The sequence below is a fragment of the Rhinichthys klamathensis genome, unplaced genomic scaffold (genome assembly GCF_029890125.1).
Source record: "Rhinichthys klamathensis goyatoka isolate OS25496 unplaced genomic scaffold, OSU_Roscu_1.1 h1tg000055l_1, whole genome shotgun sequence".
NCBI classification, from domain to species: domain Eukaryota; kingdom Metazoa; phylum Chordata; class Actinopteri; order Cypriniformes; family Leuciscidae; genus Rhinichthys; species Rhinichthys klamathensis.
This window is the reverse complement of record NW_026606600.1, coordinates 1271257-1286086: the sequence shown is the minus strand read 5'-3', so window position 1 is coordinate 1286086 and position 14830 is coordinate 1271257. Positions and strand designations below refer to the sequence as shown.

Below are 14830 nucleotides of genomic sequence, written 5' to 3'. Positions count from 1 at the left end.
CTGAAATGGCTAAATTTGCATCAGGGGAAATAGTTTTGAGTATTTCATATAAGGTGCTACAAAAGAATTTCCACTGAGTGCATCTCAATCTTGTCAAAACTCATACTTCAGTTCCAGGTTTGGAAAGTTGTTAATAAATAATGTTTGTAACTGAATCTCATGTATGATAGAGGGTGTCTATTAACCCAACACCCTGCTGCAGAATTGTTCAATTTAAAGCGAATTTAAAAGGGAAAATTATTGATAATCTTGCTGAATCCTATTTTCTCTAATGGGCTGTGAAAATTAAACATTCAAACATAGTGTTACATGTCTGACAAAATTATTAGTCTTAGTAAACAAGGCTGTATTTCTTGAAACTTCAAAAAATCATGTTTCAATTGAAAATAAAAACAAAATTTACAAGATACTTAACACTACCTTTACAGTTTAAATGTGTAGTTAGTGTGTTAAGTAGTGCTGGAGCACACCAGCTTATGTTTTCCAAATCAGGTCCCATCTCCTCTCTGTAGCTACTCCAGAGCAGAATACTCTTTCAGGAAACTGATGTGGAAATCTTGCACTTTGCCAAGAAGTACCTTTAGCTTCTCTGTGGATGGCAAGATTGTCATCCTGAAACAAAAGGCAAACATAAAGTACAAACAAGTAAAAGAGTTGCTGGCTTATAAATTATTAATAACACAGGTGCCAGTAACTATACACAGAAAACAATATCACATGACACGTTATTTTGAGTATTAGGGGGAAATAGTTAGCGATGCGATAGCGATGTTTTTATCCTAAGGTTTAAAAACCAAAGTTGAAGTAACAACAAAACATGACATGTGTTAGTGTAAAATCTGAATGGTGACTGATTTACATTCAAATCGTAGTGATACCCGATACATGGACTGGCATAGCTGCAAATTAAAAAAAAATGTTTGTTATTTTTTTGCAAGAAAGAACTGGAATAGTTGCTTGTGTAGGGTTTGGGACTGTGCGTGTGCCTGTGGTGCCAGGAGCAAGACTGAATACTCACATGACAGGTGAAAATAAACAAAACAAACAAACAGATGCACTGAGTGCCCATGACAAAAATAACACATTACAAATGGTGTGCTTCCAGGGGGTCATGTCAAGAAATCACCTAATATCAGATAAAATGTTTGAATCTGTTTGAATAACAAGAGCAAGTTTACCTGAAATGATATGTTCCATCTTTCTGTCCAAAGCCACTACCAGGAACAACACAGATCCCCTTCTCCTCCAGCAACCTCAGGCAATACAGCATGTCAGGCTGCATTCCTAGAGCCTGCCGAACCAAACAAGTCAGATTTTACACATACACTCCCTCAGTGACAGCTCAGACCTTTCATTTCTTCAGGTTTTCGAGTTGCAGAACACAGGTTTCATCCGAGTAGAAGAGTAGCTTCTCAAGTAAAAAAAAAAATCAAGCATGATTCAGAAACAAAAGGTTTTCTTCTGCAGCAAACTACCGCTCTGCATGAAACATAGCTCTTACACAGAATAATATTTATACAGTTGGATTTAGTTAACCATTCGAGGAAGATTACTGGGCAGACTATGCTGAACTAGTAATACTATACTATATTGCACCCTTCCTAATCAGATAACACACGGATCACCATTCCAGAGGTGATGAAAGAAGTTTTAAGAGTTTGAACAATGTGGAGTGCCATGGAAACTAGCAGACACCTAGAATCACGGTTCTAAAAGCAACAATAATACTCCACCAGAGAGCTCAAGTTCTGCTAAAGTAAGAGCACTTGCCTTGGCTTCCTCCACTGCCTTAGGAGGGATAAAGATGCGAGGAAAGGCGTACATGGCCCCCTGGACGGGATTACACTTGATTCCTGGAACAGCATTCAGGATCTGTTCAGTTAGCTTAGCTTTTTCTGCTAAAGCACCCAGCACTGATGATTTCTCCTGATAAGAGATCAGACACACACCATCACACCCAGTCAAAACCAAACCTAGAATTTCTTTAGGACTGTTCATGTCATAACAGGTTACTGATGCATAACATTTACATGTTTGCATACTTAAAACAACATAACAATGAAGTTACTGTCAGTGTCAGCACACAATGTGCTTTACTTCACCAGACACTAGACTACACGACTGACCTGGTGGAACTGTTTGAACGAGGGCTCGTCTGGTTGTGGAGGGTTGACAATGACATCCATTGCAGCCTGGCCAGCCAGGGGGGGGCACAGTCGAACTGATAATAGCTTTACCAGCTGGACCTTGACCTCAGGATCCATGTTGATCACCTCCATATATCCACCCCTGAAGCCACACCTGTGGAAGGACATGGACATGGTCACATGAGTTCTCTGAATTGACGGACAAGGCTGCCACATTTAATAGCCAAAACATAATATTTGTAGTCATGTCAACAAAGGAAAAGTCATTTAAAGGTGCAGTATGTAAGATTGACAGCTAGCGGATTGAAATGGGTACTGCAGTCCAAATTCAAAACATTAGAGTTATTTCCCCTGCACCCTCCTGCTCAGACTCGACGCTCACACGGGTTGCCAGATTGAGGACACGCAACAGGAACGAGCGCAATTGACAATGGAAGGAGAGGAGAGTAACACACTTTAAGTTGATGAGTTGATTTATTGATTTATGATGAGTTTGTATCACGTTTTAATATGCTCCGGTTTATAGAGATTTTTAGAAGGGTGCCGAGGCTTTTTAGGTCAGGTAGAATCTGCGATCTCTGACCTAGTTTGTTTGCTGGCTTCCATGGCTGCAATACGCTGTGTTTTCTGGCAACTGGCGAACCAGGGTGTCGAAATACTATTGGGTAAATTGTCAGTGGGCGGGATCACACAGACCAAAACAAAAACAGACATTCCGACACAGAACGCACAGTTCAACTGGCTGTAACATTGTTTTTCAAAGAAACGAGTATGTGAACTCAGCATGTTTCCAAAATATTTCCAAAAATAATATGGTATTTTTATGCTTTAGTAGTCAAAAACTTACATACAGCATCTTTAATTCTAGTCAGCCAACATTCGGCATGAAGAACTTTTAACTTGGTTTTGAACAACTAGTCTCAGTTAGAGGAACGAGTTTTAACAAAGATTACATTTAATGCAACAATGCCTCAGGCCAAGCCACTAGACTGCCTTTAAAACTCTACCAGTCCAAGCTGTCCTTACAAATACCAATAACTTGTCACTGAGGGTGGTAGACCTTTCCACATCGCATCTATTTAAAATGGCAAATTACAAAGCCAGATGATGTCTAAATATTTTTCAGGATACTGCGGTTATGTCATGTGAAAGTGTGTGAAGGGTCAGTGAAAGCCGATATTAAGGAGGCCATCTCAAATTAAGGCACATGCTGACCCCTGTGAATGTACAAGGATAGGGACACTCACTCTCCCGTGTAGCCTTTGGAAGTGGAATGGAAGGAGGCAAGCTCCACGTTGTTGAAGTACTCAGGACCCATCTCATATAACACCTTCTTGAAGGAGTGGAACTGACAGTCAGGAGCGTACACATTGTCCTGATACACCTGCAGCAACAGCACAAACCAACACTGAGAACACAATTGTCAAGGGCAAGTCAAACATGTTAAAACAGGATTTAGATAACTGAGGCACACATACTTTCAAATTGTTTCACACTTAAATATCAACTAATGTTCAAACTTTTGCAGTCTGTAAGATTTTATTTTTTTTCTGAAAGAAGTCTCTTATACTCATCAAGATAGTATTTATTTGAGCGAAAACACAGTAAAAACAGTAATATTGTGAAATATAAATGACTACTTTTTATTTTAATACATTTAAAAATTGTTTTTATTCCAGTGATGGTGAAGCTGAATTTTCAGCAACATTTTCCCAGTCTTCAGCATCACATGATCCTTCAGAAATCATTCTAAAGGCCTGTTCACACCGGGACGAATTTCGCGCGCGTTATTCGGCGACGTTTATCGCCTCGTGACTAAACAAAGGGCGCCTATGGGAGTGTGCACACCGACGCGAAAAACGCCACACGTAAAAGCGTCATTTTTTTAAAAAACGCCTCAGGTTCGTTTTTTTGGTTTGACGCGCCGCGCCAAAAACTATCCGACCAATGAGATTGGCGCTTTTGCTCACGTGTCTGGAGCTTCTGAAGTTACAGTAAAACACAACTTGGGGGCGCTCAAACACAAAACGGTCTTGCCGAGCACACATATGTAATGGCGAAGAAGATATACAGCGTCTACACTCTGCCGGGAAGAAATAAGACGAGGAAGATGCAAGGCTAGATGAATGTAGAGCTGCTGGTCTTGTTGGTGTCTTTATAAAGAGACACCAACGACAATAAAGAACTATATGACAAACGCGACAAACTTGCTCTCTTCTTCTGAGTGACAAGCGAGTGTCAGAAGCGTAGTTGCGCAGCGCCACTTTGTGGACCGGGGTATTTCTGTTTTACATTAAGCGCCATCTAATGTCAGGGAATGAATTTGCGTGTTCACTCGGCTCATCGTCAGTGAAAATCGCTTGGGTGTGAACACAAAAAACGCGTTGAAAAACGCTGACGAACAACGCGAGCCGATATTCGTCCCAGTGTGTACAGGCCTTAATATGCTGATTTGCTGCTCAAGAAACTTTTCTTATTATTTTTACATTTTTGTGTAAACCATGATAGATTTTTCAAGATTCTTTGATGAATAGAAGGTTAAAAAGAAAAGCATTCAGTGTTTCCTCTAGGATTTTTTCCAGCTGTGGTGGCAGGCCTATTTCCACAGGGAGGGGGCATCGCCCATGGGTGATTCCCATTGAACCTACCCAAAAGTATTATAGGCCTAATATGCGCATCCCATGCGCAGAATGATGCACTTGAAGCAACATGGAGTCATTGCGTGCGGCGCTTCACATTGAAAAATGCAGAAAACAAGGGGAAGATATATTGATGCTTAGTGTATCATATCTATGCAACAGTTTATTGAGCCTTTTCTTTTAACAGTTGTAAATTTCATTTACTGTGCGCGTGAAGAACAATTCATAGTGCTCTCTACTCCAGTGTGATCTAACAGACACCCGGGAGAAAGACTGAGGATTTAGAAATAGAAATAAATTCCAGGGCCCGTATTCATAAAGAATCTTAATGCAAAGAGTCGCTCCTAGTGACAAAATTCTAAGAAAATTCTTAGAAATGTGGGCGTTTACTCTTAAAATTAAAGAAAAAATCCTAGTAAAGAAAAAAGTAATTCAGAAAGCATCTTAACTCTTAAAAGAGGTCTTAAGGTCAAAAGTGTTAGGAGTACGGACGAGGACTTTTAAGAGGCTTAAGAGTTTCTTTAGCAGAGGAGAAATGGCAGAAAGACGAAGAGGGAGAAGAAATGTGTTGCAGACAATGGATGACAGTGAGTTAATAAGACGTTATAGATCGACACTCGGCCCGAATGTTCCTTTAAGGATGGCCTTGTGTTCATCCACTAACTAGGCTAACAGTAAACACTGTTCCTCTGTCCAGTCGGGCTTTCTCGTCCTTCTTGGTTTTGATTCCATGTTTGTTACATTAAAACAAACACTTAAATAGACATGCCAGCAATCAGTGTAATTGGAAAGAGTGGAACAATTTTTATCATTCAAATACCTTATAGGAAATTAACAGCATGGTAAATAAAAAAAAGGATTTATATACACATATATAATGTGTGTGTGTGTGTGTGTGTGTGTGAGAGAGAACGGTCAAATAGAAAAAACTACGCATGTAATTTCAAAGTGAAGGCTTAGAATAGACCCTATACTTAAAATCACTATTTTTTTCCTTCTTGGACAACCAACCAATCACAGTCTTCAAAAGATTGTGTCATACATAGCAACGGGGTCAGCCCCGCCTCCTCACTAAGATGAAAGTTTTTGTCTTTTCCTTACTCAGAGTTGCTCTCAGATCGGTCCCGAATAGCTCTTAAGCTAAGACTCCTACGTAAAAGTTTTTAAGCTAAATTAAGAGTTTTCTGAGAGGATTCTTAGAATCTTTATGAATACGGGCCCTGCAAGATAAAGTACTTTTATGAAAAATCATAGACCTTTTTCGACAAATAAAGTATAAAAACAGGAACATTGATCTTGGAGTGAGTTTCATCGTGTTGACTGTCGTACCCGAACGCAACGCGCTGTTTGAATGCTGAATGGAGAATGACTGAGGAGAGATACATTTCCATTAAATTTAACTTAACGACTTAAATATTCAATTAGTACCTCACATTAAGCTATTGAATGGCTTCAGAAACCTTGTTATATTGTGCACAAAAACCTTATGGTGCTTTACAATGTTTTATGCATTTAGTGGGGCTTAAAGCTGCTGTAGGTAGCTTTTGTAAAATATATTTTTTACATATTTGTTAAAACTGTCATTATGTCCTGACAGTAGAATATGAGACAGATAATCTGTGAAAAAAATCAAGCTCCTCTGGCTCCTCCTAGTGGTCCTATTGCCATTTGCAGAAATACACGCTCCCGGTCAGAAACAACCAATCAGAGCCAGGAGGAATGTCTTAGCAGTGTCAATCACGCTCGTGTACGCGCTGATCACACCCCTCTCTTGCACAGCGCGAGCGCCGGAGCGCGAGCCGTCGTTCAAACTCAAGATTGCCGGCGAGCTGCAGCTGTGCTTATGACAGAGAAACAACCTAAACTGCCAATTCTCGAGTGACACCTGCTCATGAAACAAAGAGGTAAAGGGAAAAAGACCGATGACGATAAACAAGCGAAAAAGAAAGAATTACACAGAGCCCATTGACTCGGTGTCAAAACTCTAGCCGCATAACATGTAGATAAAATGTCACGCACTCTGCTAAGCAACAATTGAAACCTGCTAATTCACTGGCTTGTCATGTTGCTGAAATAATGTACTAGCACACCTTATCTAGCATTATATATCGTTATATTAACGTTATCTTACTAGCTATTTATAACTTATAGAAAGAGTGCAACGTTATAAAGTTACATGTATTGCAAAATACATAATGATTTGAGGACCAAGTTTGTAGTCAAAGTATGGGCAGGCCATAGTCAATGTAAAGCATATTGTTGACGTTTAGTCCCTATTAGTGAATGTGCCATATAACTTTTTATCCGCTGTTATGGGTGGCCCTGTTTACTAGCCTGCGCGTTCACGACAGGCTCCGCTGTGGAGGACGAGCTGTGGAGGGAGGGCTGTAGCGCAGCAGAGAGCAAGGGGGTGGGACCCGTAAGTTGTGCTTGTTCAAATTTTCAGGCTAAGTCAACGTTTTCTCAAAACTCCCTACTGCAGCTTTAAGTATAACACAGAATAGTGCGCACAATATCGGATGTCACTTCAAAATTATTTTGGTAAAACACTGGCATTTATTTAAAATATATATTTTTGGTAACATTATAAAATATTTTAACTGTAATTTTTCTTGCTGAATTAAAGTTAATTTCTTTAAAAAAAAAAAAAAATCTTACTGATCCCAAACTTTTAAACGTTTAAACTTGTACTTCTAGCTCAACTAAAAGACTTTCCAATTCAAATGGTGAAAGCAAAAGAGCACAGCTTACCTCGTCTGACATAACAAAAAGATTCTCCTCATAAGCAAAGTGCAAGACTTCTTCAATGCATTTTTTACTCTGGACCTGACCTGTAAAGGGTAAAGCAAGATAAAGCAAGGGGGATCATGACAGAATTTAAAGAGATAGTTCCCCTAAAATATCATTTGCATCAACATCAAACCTAGCATGATGCATCTTGAAGTGGCACATTTTATTACAGTCTCATCAGATTTTGTCTAATCACATGCTCTGAACCTGAAGTGTCTAAAGAGGTGCTAAAGCTGTGTGTGAAATCAGTAAATTGGTCACTCATTTACTATTTCCTATACAGTGAATGGCACAGGTAGGGTATAGGGAATAGGTTGTGTAAATATGCTTTCCATAAAAGCGAAACACCTGGTGTTGCATCAGCATGACTTGAAATACCACAGTACACATCACTCCAGACAGAGACAAGAATAGCCCAAGCTGGAGCAAATCACAATCACGTATCCAACCCATTTGAATTCCACACAGAATATTATATATTCTAGAGAACATATTCTATATTCCACATGCGAGTTTCAGTTTCTGTTCCTTACACAAAGTGATCAGCTTCAGAAGACTTAAAATATTGCATCATATGTATGTAATATCAGATCTCATCAGCATCATCCCCAATCACAAGGGATCATGACTGGAAAAAAAACACATGCTCTTCTTTCCAGTGCACATGCAATTGGATCCAAACAGCCACAAGGGCATTGTTTCCTAGCACACAAGAATAGCTTTACAATTTACCTACCAGTAGGATTGCCAGGGTTTATGATGCAAATGACTCGGGGTTGGCAGTGCTGTTTGGCAGCCTGATAGGCTCTGTAAAGTTCATTTATGTCCAGGGCCCAGCAGTTGTCCTCATCCAAGTAGTAGTTGACCTGTACTGCATCCATCTCTGAGATTGCAGCGGAGTAAAGTGGGTACTGAGGAATGGGAATCATCACACCTGTCCGAGAAGAGTCTTTCCCAGACACCAGCAGCCGCAGAATAGTCTTAAAAACAAAGTTTGGGTTTGTTGGTAACGCATGCCAAGTAAGCACTCTAGGTCAAGTCTCTGATTGATTGTAAATATACAATTAATTACCATAATGCCATCACTAGCTCCAGTGGTGAGGTAAATGTTTTCCCAGTTTGAAGGAACTCCATCTCTTTGCTCTATGAATGTGGCAATGTCTTTGCGGATGTACTCTATACCCTGGCTTGCACTATATGACCCTGCGACAGAAACGCATGCGTTAGCACAGTAGCACTTACTACTGCAAAACAACACTCAATAGAACAGTGTTGCAATAAACAGGTCTATTGTTCGCCAGCTTTGTGAGAACTGCATGATCTGCAATAACAAAGCATCATGGATGCCTTCCAATCACTACAGAGCAATGTTGTAAACAGTTCTATGTTTCAACTTGATCTTAACTATTTGATTCAATGGCAAGGTCTTAACCAGTTTCAACAACACGTCCTCAAAGGAACAAATGCACACACCGAGACTGTATCCCCCGCAGCCCTGCAGGATACGCCGTGCTCTACATTTCGCATCCTCGGGGAAACTGGGGCTGTCCATCAGCTCAGGGAACGTGCAGAGAGCCACCACCTGCACAAATGAACAAATGCAGATAAAACATTCTGTTATTTGTCTGTGGTCAGTAAGTTGCATGATGTTATATTGCCACTTTAAAATGTATTGTGTTCAGGTGTAAGAGCAAATACAGACGAAGTACAGCCAACGTATTTCCACTAAACTCTCAATGCTACGAGAGATTCAGATTTTTCTGCAATATTTCTAACTGTCGATCACAAGAAATTATAGTTTAACAAAATGGTATATAATATATATTATTAACTACAGTAGGCATAACATTTTAGTATATTATTAAAACATAATGAATTAATGAGTTCCAAAAGCTTTAAACATCTTTAACGTAAAGGTGGATCGTATCAATATTGCTTTGTCCTGTTGTGGGACACTCCCTCAAGAATTAATTCTCAGAATTTCCATACACTGCGTTGCACTCAAAGTTGTGGTGGCCACTGACGCTAAATGGAGAAGAGATGCTTGCAATCAATGATAATGAAATATTGAAAACAATTGATTGCAGTTGATTGCATGTGATTTCAGTTCTGATTCTGGCAATATCTCAATACGTATTGTGTTGCAAGGAGAGCATTTTGTTTCAATGATTATTCATTATTTATTCACATTCAATTGGTATATAGGAAAATGTGTTTGTGTGACTTTGTATGCACACTGAATGGGGATCAGGAACTTTGTTCCCAAGCATAACAGAGTCCAGGCCAGATGGCTGGTGGAGTCCAGTCCCTCCCAAGTTTCCAAGCCAAAATAACCCATGCAGGTCAGAGGCAGCTTCCCTTTGGCTCCCTTTTCTTCAATGTTGACATTAGCTTGAAAATCATATGACCACGAGAAAAGTAGACCATCCGGGTATCTTTGGAATACTCACTTCAACATACTAAGATTTGGGACGTACTAATTCTAATTTTGAATACTATTTAGGACGAATAGTATGCGAATTGGGACACGGCAATACTCTCAGAACCAAATCTTAGTATGTTGAAGTGAGTATTCCAAAGATACCCGGATGGTCTACTTTTCCCGGTTAGAATCAGATCCATGCACACACTAACGGCTAATATTGCCCACAACCCATTGTGCGTTAGACGAGGATTCAATTAGAACTACAAACACAAATAAAAAGTGTTAAAAAAACTAAAAACATGGCAGATGTGCGAGTCCGACGGTTAAGTGGTTTAAGTGAATAATAATCAGTATCTAACCTGGCGAAAATATATTTATTCAATGTTATCCACATTATATTTCATCTGCAACAGCATTGTGAACTTTTATCAAAATAAATACATTTGGTCATTAATCATTATGCAAAGACAGGAGGAGAATTCTCTGCATGAAAGACACAACTGGCAGATCAACATGCCACACTTCTCTCTGATATGATAGGAAATTAAATCCAATTGAATTTGGAGGATTTTAACTGACACAATATGATTGACAGGGCAGTTTAAATGGTGACAGGATACACAGAACTAATATGTTTCAAAGCTTGCCTACAATTCTGCTTCACACATTTAAAAAGTATGTACTTATTCTTCACAAAAACAGTACATACTTTTAGAGCATAGTATAAGGGGGTGAATTGGGACGCAACATATATGACTATCATGCTAGCATGAAAAGCTGTGTCCTGTTGGTTCAAGCTGCAGTTCCAGGCCATCACAGAAGCTTTTGTTCAGCTCATAATGAAAGGCTAGAATAACTCTGACTAAACTAGGCCAATAATAAGAGACTATCTTTCACTGGAATGTACTTCCAAAACTGTGAGTGGTCAACAAAAGCTGCTTTTCTATCAAGCCACTGGAATCAGACTCCTTATTAACCTGAATAAGCATGTTCATGCTACAAAGGTCTAAGATTAATCTGGTTTCTACTGCTTTCGCAATAGCACTTCTGGAGTTGCACACCCGGGTTCGATTGACGTCAGAGTTCAGTTCAGAATTACGTGAAAGTTTTTCTTCTGAATCGCGAACCGTACCAGAGTCCGCCTAAAAAGCTTGGTCTGGGGTATGGTTCATGTGAACTCCAGTACGGTTCGCTGCTGATTTGAACGCAATCGTACTAAATTGCAGAAGTGAACCGCTATTGATGATGTAGGTTTTCGATAAAACTGTGTTTGTGTGCATGTTCTCACTCACTTTCCTGACAAGTGTGACTGACTCACTGCAAGCAGAGAGAATGTAGATCTAATTTCTACTCGCCTTCAGCAGAAATGGACTCCCGCATTCTTTAGAAAGTTTGCAGTACACTCGATGCAGAAAGACGCAAGTGCTGTTATGTGTTGACGCTTTGAAAACAAAACATAAAAGTGAGGCGAGCAATGCTATGTATTTTGCCGGCTTCTCCTGTGTAGTCCTTACCAAGCAACAGGGGTAACGGCTGCTGCATTGATGCAAACGCACCACGGTTCAGACCCAAATAATATAATGTGAATACAGTCAAGTGGGGGCAGGGGGAGAGGGGAGCAATCGAACTCGCATTCGGACCAGGCAATCAAACAAAGTGTGAAAGCACCCTAAGATACCAATACTGAAGAGTCGTGTAGTTGTAGGGAGATGTCAATTGCGCTGGGTGCAAGATAGGGCCCTAAAGTCTGGAACACACCAAGCCGACGGTCGGCCGTCGGGCAGTTTTTGTGCGTCGGCCGACTGAGTTTCCTCGGTGTGTTCCGCACGGTTCCATGCCGTCGGCTGAAATTGGTCCTCGTCGGCTTTGTTTCGGCCGATTCGACATGTTGAATCGGCGTCGGGCCGTCGGTCAAAGAGGGAACTCTGATTGGCTGTTCAGCTTAGTGAAAGAGTCAATGCACAAGAATAATAGCAAAACAGCGAGCAAAGAAGTCAAAGAAGCTTTGTTTATGGTTTGTGTATCTGCAGCCGACAGCGTCGGTTTTCCCTTTTTGAATGACGAATATAGAGAATATATCTGCAGAAATAGACAGTTGTCTCATTTACACGCAGGCGCAGAACGCGCGTTCTAGCTGACAGTCGGCAGTAGTTCTCTCGGTGTGTTCAAGTGCAGCTTTTTACCCCGACGAGAGGCAACAACACAGTCGGCTTTCATCGGCGCTAGTTCGTCGGCATCGGCTTGGTGTGTTCCAGGCTTAAGATACCAATACTGATGAGTCGTGTAGTTGTAGGGGCAGATGTACTTTTAGAAGCATTGATGTTAATGCTTTAATGTTTTGCTACATGTTGGTACAGTCAACAGTTCAGGGGAATGAAATATGCAGGTTTTAATAGTTTGCTTAATTTAATGCCAAAACAACTTCATTAGAGATGAAAATGTGTGCATTTGTGGTTACCTGTCTAAGGAAGGTGATTGGTTGCTGTCCCATGGCATGTGCATCACCGATGTTGGCTTTGATGACCTCAGAGAAGGGTTTCGTACCACCCTATAAGAGAGTAAGAGAGTAAAGGAGGAGCCCATTGTATGAACAATGCTTCTAAAAGGCCATAAGTCTTGCCTAGAATCCATGTTCCAAAGCACACACTAAACAGACCTGCCCTCACATGCACCAAACAGCCTTAGAGAAATGATCATGTCTACCAAACTCTAGTGAAAGCAGATGTTTGTCTGGACACGCATAATAAAGTTTCTTGTTGGAAAATAGGTGTAAAGGCTGTGCTACATTCACAGAAATCTGTAATGTTGTGATTGTGAAATCAGGCTTCTACTAAAGATATAAATTATAATTTCCCTGTCACTTTCAATGTCTTGGATTTTAAGTCACTTTAGTCCTCATTCTGTACCATCTAGTCACATGCTAAGGGCATGGCAAGTTCAACCGTCAATGAAGGACATGTTATGGCTTGTCAAAGGTCCAGAAGACACCTGTTCATGGGATACAAATATAGCTCTTCCTAAATGATCATGTCATTGCTGAGCATGCAAGCTCAAACTAACATCTGCTGATATATACTAATATTACTGCTGAATGGTCAGCTCCACACCAATCAGAGACCTTTGTTGCATTGCTTTGATAATGGCACTGCAAGAAGGTCAGAAAGTGGACTGAATGCCCTGTTCCGTTCAAAGCAACCGCCATGGACACAAGAAGAAAGGAAAGGGGCAAAAACTACAAGGCATGTAGGGCGGATCATTTTGTATGTTACTTCCAACCACAGAGTACATTTGGTATGAAAAGCAGTATCCCCTAAGGGGTGTCTTCAGATCGATTGAGAGACTAGTGTTAATTAGAAGTGATCTCACAGCAAATTTGAATATTAATTTTTTTAGTTATTCTTTTCCCCCCTAAAATGGACATTTAATCCCACCAGTAACATTTGTGACCAAAATTGACTTGAAATTGTTGCTATATTTTACATAGTGTTATAAACTACAAATGAAAGTTCTGTCTGTTTTATTTACAGGTGAATAATGAATATTTCAAGATAGCTGGTGTAAATGGCCTAGGCTGAATTTCTCAAAAGCATTGTGAGCTATAGCCTAAGATGATCGTAGAGACCATTGGTGGAAAATGCTTCTACAATCTACTTGGGCTTTCTATGCTTTTGGGAAATGCAGCCTAGGTCATTTACACCAGCTATCTTGAAATCCAGAGTGGTTTCTGGTTTATTCCTTTGAAAAAAGATGTACGTGTCAAATCTCCAGAAATGGAAGCATGTTATAAACAATATTCAAACAACAACCACAATTTATACATATAATATTTAAAGGCTATTAAGAGTGTGATATGAGTCTGAGTAATCTTTAAAAAAAAAACAATCACTTTAAATCAGTAGTCAGATTAGTGACCAATTAGAAACACAAATATATAGGCTACTCGCATTAAAAAAAAGTAGAAGTGAAAAAAACAGTTTAGCCTATTGAAAACGAAAAATGTTTAAGGATTGTTAGCAACTTTCTTTTGGGTCTAACAGAACAATTTGACTGTATTTTGCAATTGGTTACAATTGTGCAAAGAAACTTTTTTTTAACTTAAAAAAATGTAATTGGGGTATCCAAAACCCACAGACTGGGAATAATTACAAACATGTAGCTGCTAGCTCTTGGATGCTTTACTTGGGAGCATTAAGTGTAAAATGGGTATTTGAACATTTTCTCACCTCCTCCAAGCATCTTTCAATCTCTCCAGCTTTGATGACGATGGGTCCTCTCACGGCGTACTCCACAGCCTTCACCTGCGGGTTCAGTGTGTCCATAGTCAGGCTCTTCTCCCGCATCTTTCCGTCCAGGCTCCCAGCAGACACTTTAGCCTCGGCGGTGCTGAAGCGCATCTGACCGTACTTCTCCACGGACGGACCTTGAGATTTGTGTCTTACCCCGGTAAGAGATGATGTTAGTGTCAATGGGGTAAACTGATCGAGAGCTCCGGCGATCAGTGACCGAGCTGCCAGTAACTGCAAGCGATACATGTCGGCAGGTTGAGGAAGTCGAGTCTGTCCGGTGAACCTTTCAAAAGCTCGAAACAAGGATGCGCGTGAAGGGACGCAACTTTAAAAGATACTGTAACCGTCGTTTTAACCGCCAGTTAGGACAATTACAGGGCAAAATTGACAAATAAAAAACGAAATCACTTCAAAAAATGCTTCTTATGTACAAGGCCGATCAGCATTCTCAAGTGCTTGACTGCATTACCCTCAGAATCACCTCATCCTCGCCTACTATCATCCACCCGCCAATCTTTATGCGCTCTCTTTCAGTGCGATCAT

General features: G+C 40.2%; 1 protein-coding gene across 1 annotated transcript; it reads right to left on the bottom strand.

Moving 5' to 3' along the window:
- Positions 1-338: 338 nt before the first annotated feature.
- Positions 339-14771, bottom strand: gpt2 (glutamic pyruvate transaminase (alanine aminotransferase) 2). Its single transcript, XM_056248444.1, has 11 exons — positions 14225-14771; positions 12460-12549; positions 9050-9158; positions 8649-8779; positions 8313-8556; positions 7538-7617; positions 3395-3531; positions 2127-2301; positions 1771-1926; positions 1179-1291; positions 339-612 (listed from the first exon to the last, which is right to left on the bottom strand). Exons 1-11 carry the CDS (start codon positions 14531-14533, stop codon positions 513-515), a joined length of 1644 nt encoding a protein of 547 aa, XP_056104419.1. The 5' UTR covers positions 14534-14771; the 3' UTR covers positions 339-512.
- Positions 14772-14830: the final 59 nt, after the last annotated feature.